At 34.6% G+C, this 21,368-nt stretch overlaps 3 protein-coding genes and 1 long non-coding RNA gene across 7 annotated transcripts in view; 2 read left to right on the forward strand and 2 right to left on the reverse strand.

Moving 5' to 3' along the window:
- Positions 1-21,368, reverse strand: part of LOC136820351 (NADH-quinone oxidoreductase subunit B-like) — a 201,439-nt gene that overhangs the window by 44,515 nt on the left and 135,556 nt on the right. The gene's annotated exons all lie outside the window — the stretch shown is intronic.
- Positions 965-20,997, reverse strand: LOC136820345 (small EDRK-rich factor 1-like). 2 transcript variants are annotated; one of them, XM_067076533.1, is made up of 3 exons: positions 20,925-20,997; positions 15,650-15,749; positions 965-1,320 (listed from the first exon to the last, which is right to left on the reverse strand). In XM_067076533.1, exons 1-3 carry the CDS (start codon positions 20,929-20,931, stop codon positions 1,197-1,199), a joined length of 231 nt encoding a protein of 76 aa, XP_066932634.1. In that variant the 5' UTR covers positions 20,932-20,997; the 3' UTR covers positions 965-1,196. The 2 variants fall into 2 exon arrangements, with proteins under 2 accessions (XP_066932634.1, XP_066932635.1); XM_067076534.1 differs by lacking the exon at positions 20,925-20,997 and adding an exon at positions 20,663-20,766.
- LOC136820353 (uncharacterized) lies at positions 1,546-6,527 on the forward strand. Its single transcript, XM_067076540.1, has 2 exons — positions 1,546-2,794; positions 6,470-6,527. The coding sequence occupies exons 1-2, from the start codon at positions 2,493-2,495 to the stop codon at positions 6,525-6,527; spliced, it is 360 nt and encodes a 119-aa protein (XP_066932641.1). The 5' UTR covers positions 1,546-2,492.
- Positions 6,583-12,404, forward strand: LOC136820348 (uncharacterized). 3 transcript variants are annotated; one of them, XR_010848565.1, is made up of 5 exons: positions 6,583-6,601; positions 6,956-7,280; positions 11,257-11,334; positions 11,565-11,626; positions 12,322-12,404. It is a non-coding gene; the product is annotated as an uncharacterized lncRNA (long non-coding RNA). The 3 variants fall into 3 exon arrangements; XR_010848566.1 differs by lacking the exon at positions 11,257-11,334; XR_010848564.1 differs by lacking the exons at positions 6,583-6,601; positions 6,956-7,280 and having other exon boundaries at positions 11,074-11,334.

Here is a 21,368-nt window from a genome sequence, read left to right on the forward strand (position 1 = left end):
TATAACACAACAATAAGTCATGTTTTGTCACGAAATACTTGATAAGAAATTTCTGAATTTTAATAAACGTAGTGATCCTAATAAGGTCCGTGGGGGTTGGAAAATTTTCGAAAAATTAATAAGCGTGGCAGCACGTTTATTAGGCACCTGAGAGTACATACCGTGGCAAAAACCTTTTTAAAAAGCTCTAAAGCTCCCACCACCAGCCAAGTCTCCTAGCTAAATTTCACACAAATTTTTTTTTGATGACAATGGGTCATTCCATTTTATATCCATACAGGGGGTGGACGAACATTTCCAGGGGATAATTCGAGCAGAAATTCTAGGGGTGTAAAAGAGTGTTTTTCATTTTTCCGGTCCGGACTGATTTCAGTTCGTCCACCATCACTTTATCACTTTAAGGTATGAAAAGAAATTTTCCAAGGGTCTTTTTGTAAATCCACACATTTTCAAAAATTATTTTTTTACTTGAAAAGGTTCTTCCGCCCATGGAAATTTAATGGAATGGCCCAATAAGAGCAAGATAAGAACAATTTGAGGCTTTAAGTGTTGAATAAGTAAATTTATTATATACTTGTAGGCAAAAACAGCCATTGAATAATTCCTGATATACCATGGCTATTATACCACGGTAGAATTTTTTTTTCAAATTTTGCTTTCAAAGTTTGATTTTTTTTGTCGCTCTTGTTGTATCAAAGAAATTCATTAAAATAAATCTATTGTCAATTTCATGAACAAATTTTATGATTCAAAGTATTTAAGAAAATCATTAAAAATAAAATAACATTTGAACGTTCGATTATGGGAGTGTTTTAAGTGAAACGTTCGACTATTAACATAATTAATGTCTTGTTTTTGCCTTAGGTATATAATAAAACATATATTCAATATGTTTTCGTTGGGTATTGGATTTATTAACCAACTTTTACCTATTGAATATCTGCTTAATAACCGAGCCTAATAATGGATTTTACCGGTTCTGGCAAGAACCATCCGGCTGTTTCGATCTTTCAGACAGTTATTCATTTATCTATTTATAAAATTTTGTTATGTACAAAAAAGTGTGTATCAAATATTTTTCAGATGAAAGCAAATTTCTTCTGAAGGAAATTCCCATTGTTGTTATTTTTATATTTTATAATGGTTGTGATTACTCTTAAGAGACGTTCACATGAAAGATTATGGTTGAGATGTTTTCACTTCTTCTTGCCGTCCTTCTTCTTGCCTTTTGCTTCTTCCTCTGGAGGTGTTATTCCGGATGCTTCCATTTGTTTCCGTTCTTCCGCTTTCTTCTGTTTCTCTCTCATCTTGTCCGCATCACTGAAAGAATATAACAATCACACATATCAATACACAAATTTCTTATTAGCAGATTCATATAAAAAAGTCACGAGAAAACGTCGAAGAAAGGTTTGATTGTCTGAGACACGCAAATAGTTTGACCGAAAAAAACATTTTATGGGTATACTGTAACACATGACCCCTAGTATATACGTAGAAATTTCTGACACCCCTCTCCCTTACACAAAGAAGAATAGAAACGAAAGCAGCCATCGAGGCCAAATGATGGAAAAGCCGTTCCGGAGACCCCCCTCAGCTGGAAATGGCCTAGGCGTTCCGGGAAAATTTCAAAAAGTTTGCTCCTGGAAATGTATAGCCGTTCCCTGGAAAAATTTTGAAAGTTCTCTAACAATTCTCCAGCTGGAAATTCACACGTGTTCCAGGCTGATTTTACGGAACTTGTTCACAGCTGGTAGAATTTTAAAGCTGTTCCTTTAACCAACTAGCTGGAAATCTGGAGCCATTCCCGGGACGATTTCTAGCTTCTTTTTCTTTTTTTCTGAGCCGTTCCTTGAGTTAGCCAGCTGGAAATTTGGAGGCGTTCCGGTAGGTTTTTTCAGAGCTTTAAAACCAGCTCGGATCAAGATGTTTCCTGGAAAAGCACCCTACTGGAGGGGAACGGCTCATTTTGATGTTTTGATTCAGCTGATTTATTAAAAATTGACCCGTTCCACTGCAGTAGGGTACTTTTCCAGAAACCAGGAACGATTAATTTATAATACAGTTGAATTTTCTAGCAAAATATACCCGTTTACTTTTTTCCGACAAAATATTAAAAAACTCAATCGCGAGTTCACCGTTTACAAGGCGAGAAAAAAAGATCGGTTACTAGTCTTGCTCAAAACTCGATCTTGGAGAGTACTGTAATGGCGAAACAGAAATGTTTTTTGAAATTTTTCACTGATTCTCGTATTGTAAAGGGATCTATTTATCCTTTAGCAGTGTTAATATTAACTGAATTAGTTGTTGACATCATTCAACTATACGTGTATAAAGTTTTTAGGTGTATTTTTCAGTGATGATGGAGATACAGTTAGATATAATTTTTAAGGGTGAAATTTAAAGTGTCTAGCAAATGGTTACCAACTGCCAATATGGATTACAAAATGCAATAACATCTCTGTATTTTGAAATTTTAGAAGTATAGAATCATGCCTGTTATAAGTCTCAATCAAACTACCTTTAAAATTTGGATGCAAAAGAAAAAAGAGCTTGGATATACACAGAAAACACACAGTGCATTTGCACATTTTCTGGTAACACATCTGACTGCTGGTGAGAGTGAAAGTGAACCAGAAACTGATTCCTCAAACAGCCAACAAAGTGAAACAGATGAAGAAATAATTGTTGCTGATGTTATTGAAAGTGATGACGAACAACAGACTGTTGATGTCACTGGTGGTCTAGAACCTGAACATGATGATGGCAATGCTCTTCTTCAGCAAGATACAGAGTGAGTGATTCTTATAAATCCCTAAATTGCAGTAGCAATTTTTACTTCAATTAAGGTATAAAAACCAGGCGTAGTTAATCGATATAATCGATAATCTTGAGTTAATCGATAAATAATTGATAAGTAATCGATGGATTAGATATCGATTAACCGATAGAATCGATAGGTAATCGATACTCAAGATTTTTTCAAAGCTCGATTATTTATCGATCAATCAGTTACATCAAAATACCTCGAAAATATCAATATGAAAATTGCGGAATCAGAGAACGTATGTCTCGCTCATTATAAAAAGGCCGAGACAAACTTTCAATAATTGGATTGTAACATCGAGTTAAGTCTCTTTTGTTAAGTCACCAGGGGGTAAATAAAACAGACCTTGATACATTTATCGTTCGTTTCAACTTGACCATTTGTTTAAAACTCAGCCTCCTAAATATTTGGGGTAGGTAAAATATGTACAAAGAAATTCATACTTTTCCAACCCGGCCAATCTTTAAAAAAGAAGCGTACAATAAAATGTAATTACCCTTTCCAATAAATAAACCTCTTCGGTGACGAGCGTAGTCTACTCTGACGTAATTGTAAAATTTATGTAATGGGAGTTTGACATAGTAATATAATGTTGTTTGGGGAATTATGAAGTTCTCTGGGATTTCGATTGCATTTATTCAGGTCTATTTTTTATGACTTCTAATGGTACTTTTTCTAACGAGTTTGATTACTCTGTTCTCACACTTATGTCTTTTTTTTCGCGTCCTTTTCCGTGATTACTTTTATTTATATTTTTAAAGACAGGTAAGAAGGCATATTGATGTAACTGTCAATTTTGTCATCGATTGTTTATCGATTATAGATCGATTATACTTCGATTAAATTAAGTATTGATTAAAAATCGATCAGCTATCGATCACAGCTTTTGATCGATTACATATCGATCAAAAATTGATTAATCATCAATCAAATAGTTAATCGATCAACTATCTATTCGTGATCGATTATATTTATCAGATTTTAGGGAGTTTGGATTAACGTTCGACAATCGAATTTCAATCAGTGTAGCTGGAACCTCGATATTCCAGGATTAGAAAAAACTATACCTGTTATCTTTTTTCTTTAAAGAATCAACAAGCCATCAACATCGATAAATTACACACATTTACTCAGAGAAACTTTAAAAATTATCTGCCATTATGACTTTCTTGAAGCCGTTCCGAAATGAACCAATCCGGTTATGAATCGGAATTCCTATGGGAGTTCTTTTCCAAAATTTGTAAAATAGCTAAGTCGGCAAAAAAACTTTTCCCGGGGGTTTGAAGAAAAACAGAACTGCTGTCATTTGCTTTTTATTTAACCAGATATTTAAATTTGGGCTCAAAAATATTTAAATAAATAAGTTGATAATATTCAATATACTATTTGTATCTATCAGAAAATAAACACTTACAGAACGACATCGTTTATCATTTGGAAATACCCCCGTATTTGGACCATTCTATCGTGGGCGCAAAAAGGGCGGAAACTAAGTAGCACCCTCAGTGCAAGATTGCCGCCTCATCTTTATTCGCCCGCGCGAGAATGCGAGCTAATCATTTTTTCTCGCGCGCTCAAGGGGAAAAGGAAAGTGATAGATATTCTTTGAAGGAAAAACGTCAGAAACAAACCCAAAGACCAAAAGATGTATTTTGTTGTTGACAATCGATCCTGTGAAGATGAAAAAATTTCTGCTTTGCGTTTTTTTCGGAACGCTGAAAAACTCTAATTTCGATCATCCTTTAAGGTAAAGAGGTTGCGAGATTTGGGTTAGCGAGGCAAAAATCGCTAAAAAGCTGGTAAAATCGTAATCCTCAAAAATCGCAGTTCCAGCCTCACTGTCAATCGGTCGATTGCGTTCTCGATTTGGTTCGACTGGTTCCATCGTCAATTCCGTTCGATTCAGATTGTCTGGCCGTGGTGAAATTCCCTTAGATAGAAAGTATGCGAAACATATGCAAAAAGAAAGTATTGATATAAAACTTACATGCATAATTTGCATTATATTAAAGTAATCTTGTTGAAGAAAGATAAAAAATTTCCTTCTCTTGAAATCTAAAAATTTAAAACGGCAATTCGGCCACCATTTCACCGAACCTCCAAAGTCATTTGATTTGAGTTAAGGAACGGCGTATTTAAAAATACATGATTTCACTTTCAATTTTACAGTAAGTGAAAATACAGACCAGATATGCAACAGTCCCATGTTTCGACCAATCGTCCCAAGTTAGAGTAGTCGACGGGACCCAAATCAAAACAACATTTTACACGCAAAGAATTTTTTAGTAGACCTTTTTACCGAGAACTGAAAATAATAAAAAGAACCCAGTTTCCTTTTGAATCTAATGTGACCGCCATACTGGCCGTCACGGCGTGCAGTCTCTTAGCGCCTAGAGCGTGTGTTTTTGATAAATAAGGAAGGGGAAACCAGACTAAGTGCGCAAATTATTTTTATCACGTGACTTGAAGCGTAATAAAGTTGTAAAATTTTAATGATGGATATGAGAAAGTGAAGAGAAAGTTTGCATGCGCTTCATATCGTGAGAAGGGTAACTTGCATCAGTGGAGGCTAACATGCATAGCCCTCAAATGAATGACCTGGCTCAGTGCTGCAAATAGGGAAATTTCAGTTGGTCGGTAATTTTTCGAGTGTAACGAGCAGGGGGTCTGGCGGAACCATCTTAGAAAACTTTGTAGTCTGTAATGACCTTTAGATTGGCTAAACACCTATTTTGATTTAAAAACTGCTCCTCTTTTAATTAGAAGCGCTATTAAGAAGCCTCTAATCTAAAATTTTAACCGGACAAAATGAAAAAATGAGCTTCAGAATGACCGGTAGAAACTACAAAATGACCGGTATTTACCGGTCACCGGCCGTTATTTGCAGCACTGCTGGCTGGTCATTAAAATACACATACGCAGCTCCGCTCGCAGCTCTACTCTACTACCATTTTTGTTTCGATTTATTTTTGTATTTTAATGACCAGCCGGGCCTTTCATTTGAGGGCTATGCATGTTAGCCTCCACTGATGCAAGTTACCCTTTTTCACGGTATGTTGTGTAAAATTGTATATAATTTGGCTTCTTTTTTGATTGAAAGGATTGTAATGTTTACTGAACTTCTAGTTTGATGGATGAACTTGTTTGATAAGAATGATACCAAGAATTTCATTGAAGGTTTGTTTTGAATAAATATAAAAAATAAAAAATAGAAAATTTGTATCTTGTTTGTCTCAAGCATAAGAATCGTAAATTCCCTGCTAGCACTTCTGTTTTTTATTCAAAATTACCTAAATGTAAACAAACTGATAACCCTTCCATGGACGAAAATTTCATAAATTGCCAAAATAAAATAAAAATTCTGACCGACCAACCCACCCCCACAATCTAGGGTCAGGTGATGGCAAACCAACAATTATTTAAACCCAGCCCCAGCTAGATCTATATCGATTCTTTTTTTAAATTGAAGCAAATTATAGGTCCTGCTTTTATATATCATCACAACACTCATTGTTGGTGCATTTTTATGTAAACAAAACTTGAGTTCACATTTTTGTCTGATTGTATGTTTGATGGCTTTTTGAAAGGAACTTATGTTCAAGAGTAGCTTTTTTAAAAGCTATTTCAAATTTTTGCTTTCAGATCACTCAATGTAACCCTCAATGTAACCCTCAATGTAAATATAATGCGGATAAAATGAAAGAATGAATGACTAATTTTTCATAGGAATGTTTGATGATCAAATGTACTCTACAGCATTGAGCACAGTCATCTGTGAGTATAACCTTTTTAAACTGAAATTCTATTACTACACATTTTAATGGAACTGCTGTAAACAACGTCACTTCTCAGAGCTAAATGAATTAAAAAAATTTTCTAGCTATTTTCATTAAAAAGTATGAATTCTGGCCCAAATACTTTTAAAAGGCTTTTTCGTAAAGGTGAATGCCTCTTTATTATATTAAGAATTCTTAACAAATTGCAAGAGTTTATGCTTGTATTCTCACATTCAAATTTTTTTTTAATTTGAAAATCTTTGAAGCTGTGAAATCAAAATTTAAAATGTCCCTAGTAGTAAAATCAATCATTGCCTTAATTTTAAGACTGACATTTTTAAACATTTTTTAGAACTGCTGATAGTGAAAAAACATTGACTGAGAGTGAAAGAACATTGCCAGCATTAAACTTGTCAATACATGATGAAGGAAAAATGAGTGGGTTTTTACAGAAATGGCAATGAACGTGTCAAGGAAATTTATTCAGACAGATAGAGGGAATCAGAATCAAGTGATGAAGAAAAATCTGCACTAAATGTAGCATCCTTGATGGTGGACAAATAAGTGACTGATAATGAATATGACAAGGATATTGATACATACACAGATACTGAAACAGAATCGGATAGTTCAAGTGATGAAGAAGAATCTGATACGGATCAAATTGAATATATTGGGTATGTTTTGCTTACTTTTTACTTGATCATGATATCCAATCTGTTTTTCCACTGGTTCTCAACTTCAATTGAGCTAGAATCTGAGAATGTATGTCTGTTAGTCAGTCAGTATGTAACCTCAATAAAACATTTGGACAGACTGGAGACTTCAAAAATGGTCAGATTTGGCTTAAATTTTGCTCACTTGTTCCTTGTGTGAATATCTGGGGATGTTTTTGAAAATTTACAATTTTGTACGCAACAACACAATGGCCTTACTTTTTTCTTTCTTTGTTTGGATATGTGACAAAATTATGTGGTTAGCTCGGTTGAAGTGTGCCAATGATTATAAGATGGTTATCTTTCAATTAGCAAAATGATTTCCTTTCTGATTTGATTTGATACACATGTTATGGATATAGCATGTGGCTCCCTAGATTTTGTAGAGAAGGAGATCTCCTATAAACAACTTAACTTAAATTATTATGTTTTAATAGTTAAAAAAAGACATGGGTACAAGCTTTTTGCTTATAGCTATATAGGTAAATACTTTTGAAACATGAACAGCCATGTGTCCTACATACAGGTGACAGGGAGAGATTCATCCTCAAAATTTGGCTTTGCGTCAAAGTTTTACTAGCCAAAGGAATATTCTTGCTAAACATAAGATGATTATGTTTATATATCCTACTGTCTGGATTTCTGTCTCATTTGAATGGTTTAACTCTTTAAATAATACACAAAGAATAAGAAAATAACATAAGAAATTGATTAAAGTTTATGAAAATGTTTGACTTCATTTGTTGTTTCTATTTATTATCAACACTTGCCTTTAATTCATGGACATATACCTAAACTTCCACTTACATTTTCATTTGTCAGATATTTTTATGATCAGGCAGACAAAGTCAAGAAAATTGAGATACAAAAACTAATATTTTGTAGTATGAGTGCATAGTGCTTTGTGACTTGGTTTATTGTACACTCAATGATCGATATATTTCATATCTAAAAAATTTGGGTTGGGAGACAAGATACATGGTGACGACGCGCCCCTCGAACTAGCTTATTTTTTCTATTTATTTTTTCATATTTTCATAGATTCCAGAGTTGTTTGCGACTTGCCTGTATCTTGTGATTTTTTCAAAAACAAAATTGTCTCTCGGGATTGATATGGAGCGACGCGCTCCTTCTTCCAAGGCGTTTGCGAACTACAATACTTTCCCTTTGAGATGATTCATGCTAAATGGCATTAATAAGCAAAACGATCATAAGAAAAACCACGACAAAGCATCACAGTGAGTTCATAACCAATACAGTTAGTCAGCGTTTAATGAAATATTATTTTGTTCGATCTGGTCAGCTTAGTGGAGTCAGTCTTGGTTTACTTGTGATTTGAAAAATCTAATTTCATATCCTAAAAAATTTGGACTGGGAGACGAGATACATGGTGACGACGCGCCCCTCGAACTAGCTTATTTTTTCCTTATATTTTTTCAAATTTTCTTAACAATATATATATTTTTAAATTTAGTCAGGAATATTTTTTTCCATTTTTATTAGAAATTAGGGATTCCAGAGTTGTTTGCGACTTGCCTGTATCTTGTGAGTTTTTCAAAAACAAAATTGTCTCTCGGGATTGATATGAAGCGACGCGCTCCTTCTTCCAAGGCGTTTGCGAACTACAATACTTTCCCTTTCAGATGATTCATGCTAAATGGCATTAATAAGCAAAACGATCATAAGAAAAACCACGACAAAGCATCACAGTGAGCTCATAACCAATACAGTTAGTCAGCGTTTAATGAAATATTATTTTGTTAGATCTGGTCAGCTTAGTGGAGTCAGTCTTGGTTTACTTGTGATTTGAAAAATCTAATTTCATATCCTAAAAAATTTGGGTTGGGAGACAAGATACATGGTGACGACGCGCCCCTCGAACTAGCTTATTTTTTCCTTATATTTTTTCAAATTTTCTTAACAATTTATATATTTTTAAATTTAGTCAGGAATATTTTTTTCCATTTTTATTAGAAATTAGGGATTCCAGAGTTGTTTGCGACTTGCCTGTATCTTGTGAGTTTTTCAAAAACAAAATTGTCTCTCGGGATTGATATGGAGCGACGCGCTCCTTCTTCCAAGGCGTTTGCGAACTACAATACTTTCCCTTTGAGATGATTCATGCTAAATGGCATTAATAAGCAAAACGATCATAAGAAAAACCATGACAAAGCATCACAGTGTGTTCATAACCAATACAGTTAGTCAGCGTTTAATGAAATATTATTTTGTTAGATCTGGTCAGCTTAGTGGAGTCAGTCTTAGTTTACTTGTGATTTGAAAAATCTAATTTCATATCCTAAAAAATTTGGGCTGGGAGACGAGATACATGGTGACGACGCGCTCCTCGAACTAGCTTATTTTTTCCTTATATTTTTTCAAATTTTCTTAACAATTTATATATTTTTAAATTTAGTCAGGAATATTTTTTCCATTTTTATTAGAAATTAGGGATTCCAGAGTTGTTTGCGACTTGCCTGTATCTTGTGAGTTTTTCAAAAACAAAATTGTCTCTCGGGATTGATATGGAGCGACGCGCTCCTTCTTCCAAGGCGTTTGCGAACTACAATACTTTCCCTTTGAGGTGATTTATGCTAAGGCATAAATAAGCAAAAAAGATTGTAACCAAATCATTACCAAGCTACAGTTTATTTATATACCAAAGACATGAAGTTAGATAACTTATGATGAGAAATAATTTGAGAATGTTTGTCTTTGCTTTTCTCTTCATCTGCATGTCTGTCTGTCTGTAACTTCAAAGATGTTCGGTTTTTTTGGGTGAAACCTGGGGTAGTTTTTGTTTTAACCAGTAGGTTTACAGTTTCTCAGGCTGTCATTTCAAAATTCCAGAATCATTCCAAAATTGCACTCCTAAAAAGTACTTTAGGCATGTGATGAGGAGTGCTATGAATAACTTTAGTAGTAAAATCCAAATTTATGGCCTCTGTTTGATCGCACTCCTCAAGAATTTTAGGTGTGTGTGAATCGTTAATTCAAACAACTGCGACCCAAGTTTTTCTTTATACATACCATAGATACAACAGAACATAAATTTATCTTTAAAAAACTCTAAACACTAAAATAAAATCCTCCAAAAGCCAAAGCAAGCTTGGAAACACAAAAATCCTTCCTCTCGCTAAGGGCGTCATCTTGGTTTGAAAATGTTTAAATCAAAATGTCTCGTGGATTTCAGAGAATGGCAACATTTAGTGGGAAAGAGGATTTGCTGACTATTAAGCAGCCTTTATAAGAAACTTTTTCGTTAAACGACGAGCAGAAGCCTATTGACTTCCAAAGACTTAAAGGGGAGTCTTTTATTTTCAATTTCCTAAAGGGGGTTACCACTTAACAGGGGGGATTCCCATAAATATCTGTTCTCATGATAATACTTGAAAATAGTATTTCTCAACCAGTGCTATTGAATTATTTCCCCTTGATAATGATATTGTCTAACCTTTTTAACAATAAGCTTGTCATTCAAGGCTTCAGGGGACTGAACAAAAAATTTAAGGAAGTTTTTATGGGTGTTTTTGAGGAGATGTAAATCTGAACCTTTTCCCAAAAATTCAAACCTTCAGACAGACAGGAAATCTAGTATTATTATTCTGGAAAGATGATTCAAGTTCTTGTTGTTTTTGTTTTGATTTTTTTGTTTACTCATGAGGTCTTGGAAATGTTCTCAATCTACACGTTCTATTATTAGTTTTAACAAATTACCAAAATAACTGCTTTTGCTGCATTATTTGTCATGCCAAATTTAAGATGGACTGAAATTAATAATTGAGTTTTAAAAAGAAATCATTTGCTAAAAGAAAACTATTCGAATAATTGATAACCAAATATGAGGCACTATTCCTATCACTGTTATCCAACTTGTCAGATTTTCATACTTTGAAATTGAATTTCCTCTATTTAGCTTATTTAATTTCTTACTTAGACAACATTTCAGAGGAGCCGTGCTTTCAATATGTGAGAGGACCTGGAATATTAGTTGAAAATTCTTCTTGCACTTATGGTAAATGAGAAAGTGAAAAATATGACTTATTGTAACTGCTTCTGCTTACTAGTTTGGTTTTAATTTGATTGTCTTGCCTACTTTTAATAATTGTGATTTGTTAAATTTGTGTTCCTTTGAATGAGCTACTATAGCATTTTTATCTACGTTTTGTTGATACAATATTTTCAAATTGAAGAAAAAGTTTGAATCAAATATTTTTAATCTGATTAATTTTTTTTTCACTCTAGTGATCAAGTGATTTATTTTGATGGATAATCAGCATTCAAAAGATGTCCAAATTGAAGAAATGGTAAAATTATTGTTTCTTGGGTTTAATGGAATATTACATTCTGCTGGGGGTCTCAAAAGGAGGTGGCAAATGTTTCATTTCAGGGAGATTCTGAAAAGGAGAAAGAAGGAGAGCATGGGAAAAAAGTTCTGACAAAGCTCATACCATTTGCAGCAAATTTATTACTTAGCAGTTGAAAAATCGTGCATTATTGGTTAACTTACAAAGGGCTGAATCACTTTCTAAAAAGTATGCATATTTTTGGCAAAATTTAAGAATAATGGGCTAAACGTCTCAGAGGGAGGGGCAAAAGATGTTTCGATTTTCTGGTTTGGAAGGTAATTTTTTGGTTTACAGACATTGGAAAGGAACCTTTAGACCGGATGATGGAAAAAAATTAAAATTAAATTGTTTTTTTTTTCAAACTTGAATTAATGGTTGAGAAAATAAAAGAAATGTGTTTTGAGATACCAGAAAACAACGAAAGTTTTGTAGTAGTTAACTTGTGTTAAGGGTGCCATTAAGGAAAGCATACAGTATTGGAGAGCTTTTGTTATTTCCTTTCTATCGCATCATACCATATCATCCGATACGATCGATTCCATTGATATCCTATGTGGCCTTCTTGGTAGAAAATTAAAACTATCCATCATGACGCCTGCTTCTAACCATGCAGATCATGGCTTATGATTGAAGCAATTCCCTTTCCATTTTAGCTGTTAACTGGATGCTGGACATTTATGCTGCCATACGTTGAAGTTCTTGAACGAAATTTGAAATGATAACAACGTGATCATACAAAAGACTGCCATCGGAGAAAGAGTATCGTGCTATTTCGATTGATTGACGGAGAACAAATTATGGTAAACGATCGAAAGAGACAATCCAACTTGTAATGGTTATATATTACATGATTTTTTTTAGAAGCATACAAAAATCCGAAAACAGGCTCAGAGATGCTTAGGTCGAAAGCTTGATAAGGCTGAAAAATGCTTGAGGGGATGCTTAAATCTAAAGCATAAATTTAGGAAATGCTGAAAATCCTTGAAATTCCAGCCAAAAAAGCCAAAATCAGGAAAAAAATATTTTGTAGGCTCAAGCAATACTTGCCATATGCTAAATTTTTCCCTATATCTGAGCCTAGATATGCTTATAAGTGCAATGCTTATAAAAAAAACATGTATTCTGCTTTCACTGAAACTTTAACTTGGTTATTAAAGACTGATTGACAATTGACAATTCAACGCAGACTATTTCATGAAGGAAGTAATGCATCATAAACTCTCGACGCCTAGATATTTTTCAATTTATTGTACTCTTATTAGATCAATATAATTCTATGATTATTTTTAGATAATTTAGATTTTTAGATACTAGATATTTTTCAATTTATTGTACTCTTATTAGATCAATATAATTCTATGATTATTTTGTAAAAATGGGCTCTCCCAGAAAAAAAATTGTACATGGGGGGGGGTGGAGAATATTTTGTCCGGGGGTAGCAAAAAATCATCAAGATTTGCCTTGTCCGGGGGTAAATTTGCTCTGTCCGGGGGTAATTTGGGGTGTCCGGGGGTCAGCAGATGCTTGTCCGGGGGGGGTAAACCTATTGTCCGGGGGGGGGGCTAAAAGTTACCCTGTTCGGGGGATAAATCACTAAAAATTGTCATATCCTCCAACCCTCATGTACAATGTTTTTCTGGAAGAACCCAATACATGGAAAAGATAAACCTTAATTATTAGTCCAACCGAAAATAAACCCTTAGAGAGGTAAAATTTTCTTTTTTTGGGAACCCTTGGAAAGACTTCCTAAATTTTGGTAGATTTTCTCCAAATTTTGGTTGATTTTCACCAAGTTTTGTTCGAAATTTCTGGGAATTTTGACCCTTTCTGAGGGAAACTCTCGATTTTCGTGATTTTGGAACTTCTCCTTCAGAGACTAACTTATAAATCTACACCCCATTCGAGAGACTTTTGAGGCGTGAAAAAGGTATCCTTATGGCTCGCACATACCCGTCCTGTTTTGATCAAGTGCACCCGGTGGGCTCTTTTGCTATACTATCAAAATGTTCGAATAGTGCCTTCAAAATTCCCAATATCCAGAACATTCGGATTTGGAGAATTTAAATAGACTTTTACTCCGCAGAAGGGCCTTTAGCGAACTTTCTACTTGATTTTTGACCTTTGAATAAGTATACGCCTGTGATAGATTCTCATGGCGTTATACTCTGCAACTATCGTCCCGGGGGGGGGGGGGGGGGGGGTAGGGTAATAGGGTTGGTGAATGAGGGGTATGTGCGGACGGGACCTCCGAAAAACCGACCCTTAGAGAGACTGATTTTTGCTGAAAAGGTGACCCTTAGAGTAGAGAGACTTTTTGAATTTTTTTATTTAGATTTTTGAAAAAAGTGATACCCTTAGAGAGACTTTATTACAATTTTTTCTCTGGAAATCCAAAAATTTCCTAAAAATCTTGAATTTTCCGACCCTTAGAGAGACTAATTTAAAACTTTCTGATTTTTCCCCTTAAAGAGACTTTGAAAGGTGAAAAAACCGACCCTTACCGTCCGCACATTACCCATCATCCATTTTTGCCTAAGTACCCCCCCCCCGGCCTATCGTCACTTGAAGGACTGCCAAATGCCTGAGCTAAGAGTGCTACATTTTCACCTCTTTTCAGCTGGAAATACAGTGCCGTTCCCATTAAATATTGTAATCATTCTAGGCAATTTTGGGACAGTTATTTTTGCATTTTTTATTTCCAGCTGGAAATAGAGAGCCGTTCCCATAAAATATCTATATTGCTCTAACATTTTTCCTTTTTTATCTCCAGCTGGAAATAGAGAGCCGTTCCCATAAAATATCTATATTGCTCTGACGTTTGCTACCTTTATTTTCCTTTTTGATCTCCAGCTGGAAATAAAGAGCCGTTCCTATACATTTGTATATCTCCTCCTGGCAAATGTGAACGGCTATTTTAAGGAAAAGGTCGAAACTTTTTTTTTGAGAGCTGTTCCCGTGCAATTTGTTCCATTTTCCTGGCATATTTTTCTTTTCCAGCTGGAAATTTGGAGCCGTTCCGGACAACCCGATTATGTTCATTTTATAGAAATTTTCTCCTGGCTGGCAAAAAGGAACGGCTTTTTCGTGTTTTGCCTCGGTGGCTGCTTCTGTAGAAATGACGTGATTCAAACAATAGACTATGCTTTTGCTCAACCCATTTCTCTCCCCCTTCACTGCGTAACTACTATATGAATGGCCGCTAATTAGGCAAATAAAGACTTGCACCATGACCTTGAATTTAATAGGTCTCTGTAAGAACTGTTAGTATAAACTATCACGAACGAAAGATTTCATACCTGGGTTTATACTTTTTCATAAAAGGTGCAATTCAAAAAAGCAGGGTTTATTAGTAGAATGGAATGTTTGGTATATTGTAGAATAGAATTTTAAAGCCGGGAATGTTCAAATCTGGCCGTAAAAAAGAAAATAATACTTTGGGCTGATTATTAGTTAGAGTTATGAAAATTTAGATAAAAAGTTCACAAAAATGCAAAAATTTGATAAAAATCCACTTTTTTAAGATCTTGACCGTTTTTTGACCATTTTTTTGTCACGAGTGATTCAAGAACCTCCAAAATTGGCCCTGCTTTACTTGATTCTGTCCTCTAGCGAATTAATTTGAAGTTTTACTACTGGGCACCTTTCTATCATTCAGGCAGGTCCGCACAACGTCCTAAATTGGGCGTTTATGAACTTATTTTATAAACTTTTTAAAAACTCAGGGAACTTTAGGTATATTGAGTGACGTTGTCAAAAGATTATTACCAGAAGTTACCTTATATGTATTACAAGGATCTTGTGTACCAATTTTCATTCAAAAAAAACAATTAGATAAAAAATTGAGGGAGTGGTAAAGGAAAAGCCCCCTTTCTAATTCCGAACCGCCCCTAAAAACCTAGAATTAGGGTATAGGGTATATAATAGGGTAAAAGGTTCTTTTTCAGCTAAAAATTAATCAATAAGAAGTTCAAAGGTACTTACGATTCTTTTCGTTTTTGAAAATCGCTATTCCCTTCAGCCTTCTTTGCTTTTTCTAGTTTTTTGGCATTTTTGGCACGAGCAAGTTCTCTCTGATTACCTCCTAAATGAAAAAAGAGAAAATAGATTTTATTAAATCATCATTAGTGAACAGAAAAAAAAGAAGAAAAGAAATGGAGGCTGACATTAAGATAACATCATGATAAAATCTGAATACATATCTTCCTAGCCAGATTTTCTAGTCAGGCGTTCAAAAAGTTTTCACTACACTTATGACGCCTAATCACAAACGAATCTACTTGTAAGTATTTGCCTGTCAATCAAAACGACAATTTTTCATTTCTGATTGTCTATATATTAATAGTCAGTAATAGTCAGAGTCTGTATGTCACTTTGTTTGTTTGTTTGACCGTGTGTTACTTTCGTTTTCGCAAGCAATGTTTTGTTCTTTTAAAAGATCACTTTTGTTTTGATTGACAGAGATTATAATTCCTGCCTTGACTTGCCCGCCTATTTTTTTTTCTTAATCAAGGGATTTGGTCTGTGTTTGTCTTTGGTTTGGCTTAAAAATCTTGAGAAAGCAATTATTTCATGCAAAATGACTTTTGGGAATTCTCTGTATCATGTCAAAAGAAATTTTTAGGGATGAAAACATTTTTCTTCAATTAAAGAGGTTTATAATTATGACACTTCATAACGTTATGAGAAGGGATGTATAGGTGTGATTTTTGGGCTAAAACATTGAGCGCTGTTTGATTGGTTTCGTAAAAACTCTCCAGCTTGCTCGTGCTCATGGAATGGAAGATGGTAAGAATTCAAGTTCTTAGTTTTAAGCTTAGTTGATATGGGATGGCAGCAGTTGGCACATGTATTTAGGTAATTTCTTGGATGCTTTCCCCCAAATGAAGACATGAACCAACAGCCTTCCCTTTTGAGGTAAGTTTTGCCTTTATTTTGTGTAACTACCTTAAAAAGGAAATAACATTTGCAGATGCTTATTTTCAATTAATCATTTTTCATTAATTTTATTTTTTTTTTGCCCCATTATAGCCAAATTTTGTGGAAGATCTTTTATTTTTCAAGGAATCAGATCACTAAAATCTTATATATTTCATACTGTCAACTGCTCTAACTTGAGACTATCTGACAAAACATGGGGAGGCGATTCGGCCACCATTTCACCGAACCTCCAAAGTCATTTGATTTGAGTTAATGAACAGCGTATTAAAAAATACATGATTTCTCTTTCGCACTGAGTAGGCTTTTAAATCAAAATATGAAAAAAATCTGTAGTAGAACACACGCGTGTCTGTGCACTCTAAGAGGAACGAAGAAGTATGATTGATAAACTTGGTGGAGTTATCAAAACAAATTTGTTGTCAACGAGATTTTTAACAGTAAGTGAAAATACAGGCCAGATATCAACCAGTCCCATGCTTCGACCAATCATCGCAAGTTAGAGCAGTTGACGGTATATTCAGCCTAGACTAATGTTAAATTTCGTTTCTTCACATATTTGTCACATTTTGTCTCGATAACCTCATAAAACTACGGAACTTATCCTTAGAAGCAATCGAGCAAGAACAATAGAAAAAATCTTTATTTGGCTCTGTAGAAAAATTGCAAAATAGAAACTCGCTTAAATTCACAATACTGATTCTTTACCCCAAAACAAAACTTTTCTATTTTGTAAATCTTTCTAACACTTCCCCATACGTAAAATATAGAGTACTTTCGTTTTCCCCCAAACTTACGAGGGAAAAAAGTTAAGACCGCGTATTTATTTGTGTGATGTCATAATGTTATTGTTCTATTTCTCAGATTATTACTGACAGCATTTCAATCGCTTACGGGATTGGACAATGGTTGACAATAGATCGTGACGTAAAGAATCCAATGATGCACGACGAATGAAAGTTCATTTTGGGTGGCTTGATAACACTCGTAATTTCTTTATTTCTCTAGTTTATTTCGTTTTTTCGTTTTGGGAGAAGGACTATATGGTAGAAAATAAGGTTTTATACTATTACTTTTAACTTTGATATTTTAAATGCCTAAAGAAAATTTGGTAAGTGGGCGGAAAATAAAAACGCCTTTGTCTTGAACGCCCGACTGCCAAAATCTCGGGATTCTGGGACTTCTTTTGAGACGGGGGTTAGACATGAAAACAAAGAACTAAGTAGAATCGACTTTTTCAAACTTAAAATACAATGTAAAATATTTTTGTAATCAAAAATTATATTTAACAATTATATTGAAAAGTAATAATTCGTTATAAGGAAAGATAACTTGTGCAGAAAAGAAAGTCTTCATTTATTGACCCCCAGATTTTTCATTGCCTAATTTCTACGGGAAATCGAAAGTAATTTCATTTGGCTTGTGATGTTTGAGAGCTTGGATGTTGGGAAGCTGCAAGGATAAAGGTAAACAAATTATAGTCTTTTTTCTGAAAGAAGAATTAACATTAGTCTAGGCTGATATTGATTACTTTAATCGTAGAAATTTTAGCGAGAGTAATTTTAGCGTATATTAGCGAGTCAGGAAAATCTTGATTTTTTCTGGATTTATTTTAGCGAATCACAATTTCAAGAAATTTCGCTTGGATAAATTTTAGCGAATACTTGTCTGAGAAAATTTCGCGTGGATTAATTTTAGCGAATCGCCATTTCCAAATAACTTTTTGAGATGTATTTTGGTGAAAGTTTGAGATATAACGGAGGTTCGAGATAAGTGTGTGTTTTTAAGCCTACATTTTCTTACAGCGATTTATTTTAGCGAATTGCGTTTTTGAAAAATTTAGCGCGGATAAATTTTAGCGATCTGTCAATCCGGCGTGTTTTAGCGAGATTAATTTTAGCGAAAATAGGGAAAACTCGCTAAAACGCTAAAATTAGTCTCGCTAAAATTTCTACGATTAAAGTACTTGTCTAAAGAATATTTATCAAGGAAAAGAAGAAGATATTTTAAGGTTGACCCTAAAAATATTTTTGTTTCCAGTTCACCGGCCGAAAATGATGAAACTGTGAAAATTCCTTTTGTCTCCATCCAGCCACAATTTTTTTGTACATTGTCATTTGGTTCACGATGAGCTTTGTCACGTTGAACTTTCGTTTAGACATTGGATTTTTTTTCTCAATTTTTTGATTTTGACTTTTGTTTATGTCATAGATAAATGACATCAGTTAGTTTTTTTCTTTAGCGTTTAGTGGATTAGTCTTGGAAAAATTTGTACTTATCCTTCAAAAACCGTTGAAGCTGACTGGCCACACGGTCGTGGCTTCTTCGTAAAGACGAAAGACTGATCTGGACTTATTTTGTACTTTCCAGTCTCTTGTTCGTAGTTTTTCTGACTTTCTGGTTCTATGTAAGTTATTTTCTATGTTTTCTAACTGAATGACTTACCGACAGATCGCCACCGGTGGGATTCGAACCCACTAAATGCAAAGTTCCGATGATTTGAAACTAGCCTGGATGTCCAGACCGTAAACTATTTCACCGTCTAGTTTTTTATAATCTTGTCTCTGGGTTTACGGTCTGGTCGAAGTAACTCGTCTGCAGGGATATCTGTCCCTGCATATGTGAGTGTCTCTAATTGGTCAGTACGCGCCCAGTCACTGAGCAGAATTTTCGCGGGGTTTTCGATATTTTTCGATGCGCGCGCATAATTAATGGAAAAAGCTGACATTGCAAAAAAAGATAAACAAATGAAAATGAAAACACAGGTTCATTTCTAAACAAAATGGCTGATGGAAAGGAGCCTTTATGAATGTGGCTGACGTTTGGATGTAGTTTAAAGTAGTTTTGAAAGTTTATAGAGTTTGTAAAGGAGGTTTTATGGTAAGTAATTATGTGTGTCTGCCTGGGTTTCCAAAGTTTTGAGATTCTGTCAACAAGGGTTCACTCACAGACTGTGTCATTCAAAACTGCATCAGACTTTTTTAGTTGCACCAGACTCTAAAATTTTAGAAACTTTGTATGTTGAGGTAAGAGTGTTTTTTTCTGAAATGTTGAGTCTGGATACCCAGGCTAATTTGAAACCCAATGCCTTATCCACTGCGCCACGGATTCATGCCGAGAGAGTGTTTCTGACGGCTATTTATATTGTACAAACTGCAGACCAGACTATATTTAGAGAAAATCACAAAAGAGTGCTTGTTTCGAGCTCCAACCCTAACCCTAACTGATAATAACCAAATTCCTAGCCAATCTGATACGTAACCACACCCAAACCACACCCATACCCAACCCTACCAGGTCGCCTGCAGGTCCTGACACTATTTCCACATGATGCCGGATCCGAAAAATAGATACATGTCTTTCGCTTTTACAAAGAAGCCTTCACAGTCAGGCACATCCTGGCAAATGAACGGTATTTTTCACTTGCGACCATTGGCAAATGAATGGGGTCGAAAACGAAAGTGACGTAATAGCGCCGAATACCCAGTTTAATTGAACCGGGTTGGAAATATTTTGCTTCATTTCAAAGAACTGCATAGATGAAATTTTTTTTCCATGGGTCAATTTTGTCTTCGAAGATTGAAGAAACTTTTAATGAAAAAATAAAGTTCCCAGTTTTCTTCCTTTTTTCCCTTTTTCAGTTTGAAGTTCATTTTTATTCATTTTCACGCTTTTAGCCTGAGACGTCCTATCTCATTTACACTGGGTGACGAATACCCCATGCAAATGCTCACCCCGTTCATTTGCCAGGATGTGCCTGACTGCTTCACCTGGCCACACTGTGTGGGGGACAAGACTTTTACACCCCTGCCTCTTACAGACTCTTTTCTTGTAACTTTAATGTCACTATAACAAATATCTCTAAACCTCAGTTTATCCACTTGCTTTTTTGTCGAAAATCATCTCTAAACCTCAGCTTATTTACTCGCTTTTTACGTTACTTTAAGTTAACAAACGTCTCTAAACCTAAAAGTTTATCCACCTGCTTTTTTCGTAACTTTAACGAATATCTCTATAAACCTCAGTTTACAAGAAAGAAAAAAGGAACTGTTTGCTTACTTGTCATATTTATTGAAAAACACCACAAAGCTTGATGTAGCAATGCACTAAGATTATGTGTCTTAAACTACAATTCTTTTCAAATTTAGCTATGTTAATACACTTTTTTGGGTAATTTGCTGCATGGAAATTTTGAAACTTTTCAAACAAACATATGAAAACAAAATCAACAGAAAGCAAAGATCAGCAAAAATGAACGTGTTTGAGGTGTTTGAGCTGGATCATTGAGCATAAATAAAATACATCTCAAATAAATACTTACTCGTCATCTTTGATTAAAATATAAATTACTTTTTCGAGTTCAAAGATTGACGATGATGATGATGGAATGTTGTCTTGAAAAAAAAGAAAATTTCGATTTTTATCACTGACAGCGAACCGGATGTGGTATATAAATTTTAACGACGTGTAGATAGGGTGCTTATTTCCGAAAGCCCTTGCTACACTTTTTCGAAGACTCGGTTTGCAAAAATAGAACATAGAATAACAATTTAGATTCATTTAAGTCATTTCTCTTTTATGCATGAATATCATTGGAAAATATACATTTCCACAGATTTCCTAGCTCCAGTTTTGTCATAAATTCACACAAAAAACCAAATATTTTTAGGATTTTTAATCGTGAAAAAATTCCCGGAAAAATGTTCCGAGAATGTTCTAAAATGACGTAATCATTCTTCGTGGCCAATCAGAAGGAAGTGCATTA

Source organism: Clytia hemisphaerica, unplaced genomic scaffold, assembly GCF_902728285.1.
Source record: "Clytia hemisphaerica strain Z4C2 unplaced genomic scaffold, Clytia hemisphaerica genome assembly, whole genome shotgun sequence".
NCBI classification, from domain to species: domain Eukaryota; kingdom Metazoa; phylum Cnidaria; class Hydrozoa; order Leptothecata; family Clytiidae; genus Clytia; species Clytia hemisphaerica.

What these genes read in the sequence shown, in the direction of transcription:
- LOC136820345 (XM_067076533.1), bottom strand. An exon ending in TTTCAAAAACGAAAAGAATC is followed by an intron (nt 1,321 to 15,649) that starts GTAAGTACCTTT and finishes ATATTCTTTCAG; the next exon opens with TGATGCGGACAAGATGAGAG.
- LOC136820353 (XM_067076540.1), top strand. Translation starts at nt 2,493, where the DNA reads ATGCCTGTTATAAGTCTCAATCAAACTACCTTTAAAATTTGGATGCAA. An exon ending in CTTCTTCAGCAAGATACAGA is followed by an intron (nt 2,795 to 6,469) that starts GTGAGTGATTCT and finishes TTTTGCTTTCAG; the next exon opens with ATCACTCAATGTAACCCTCA.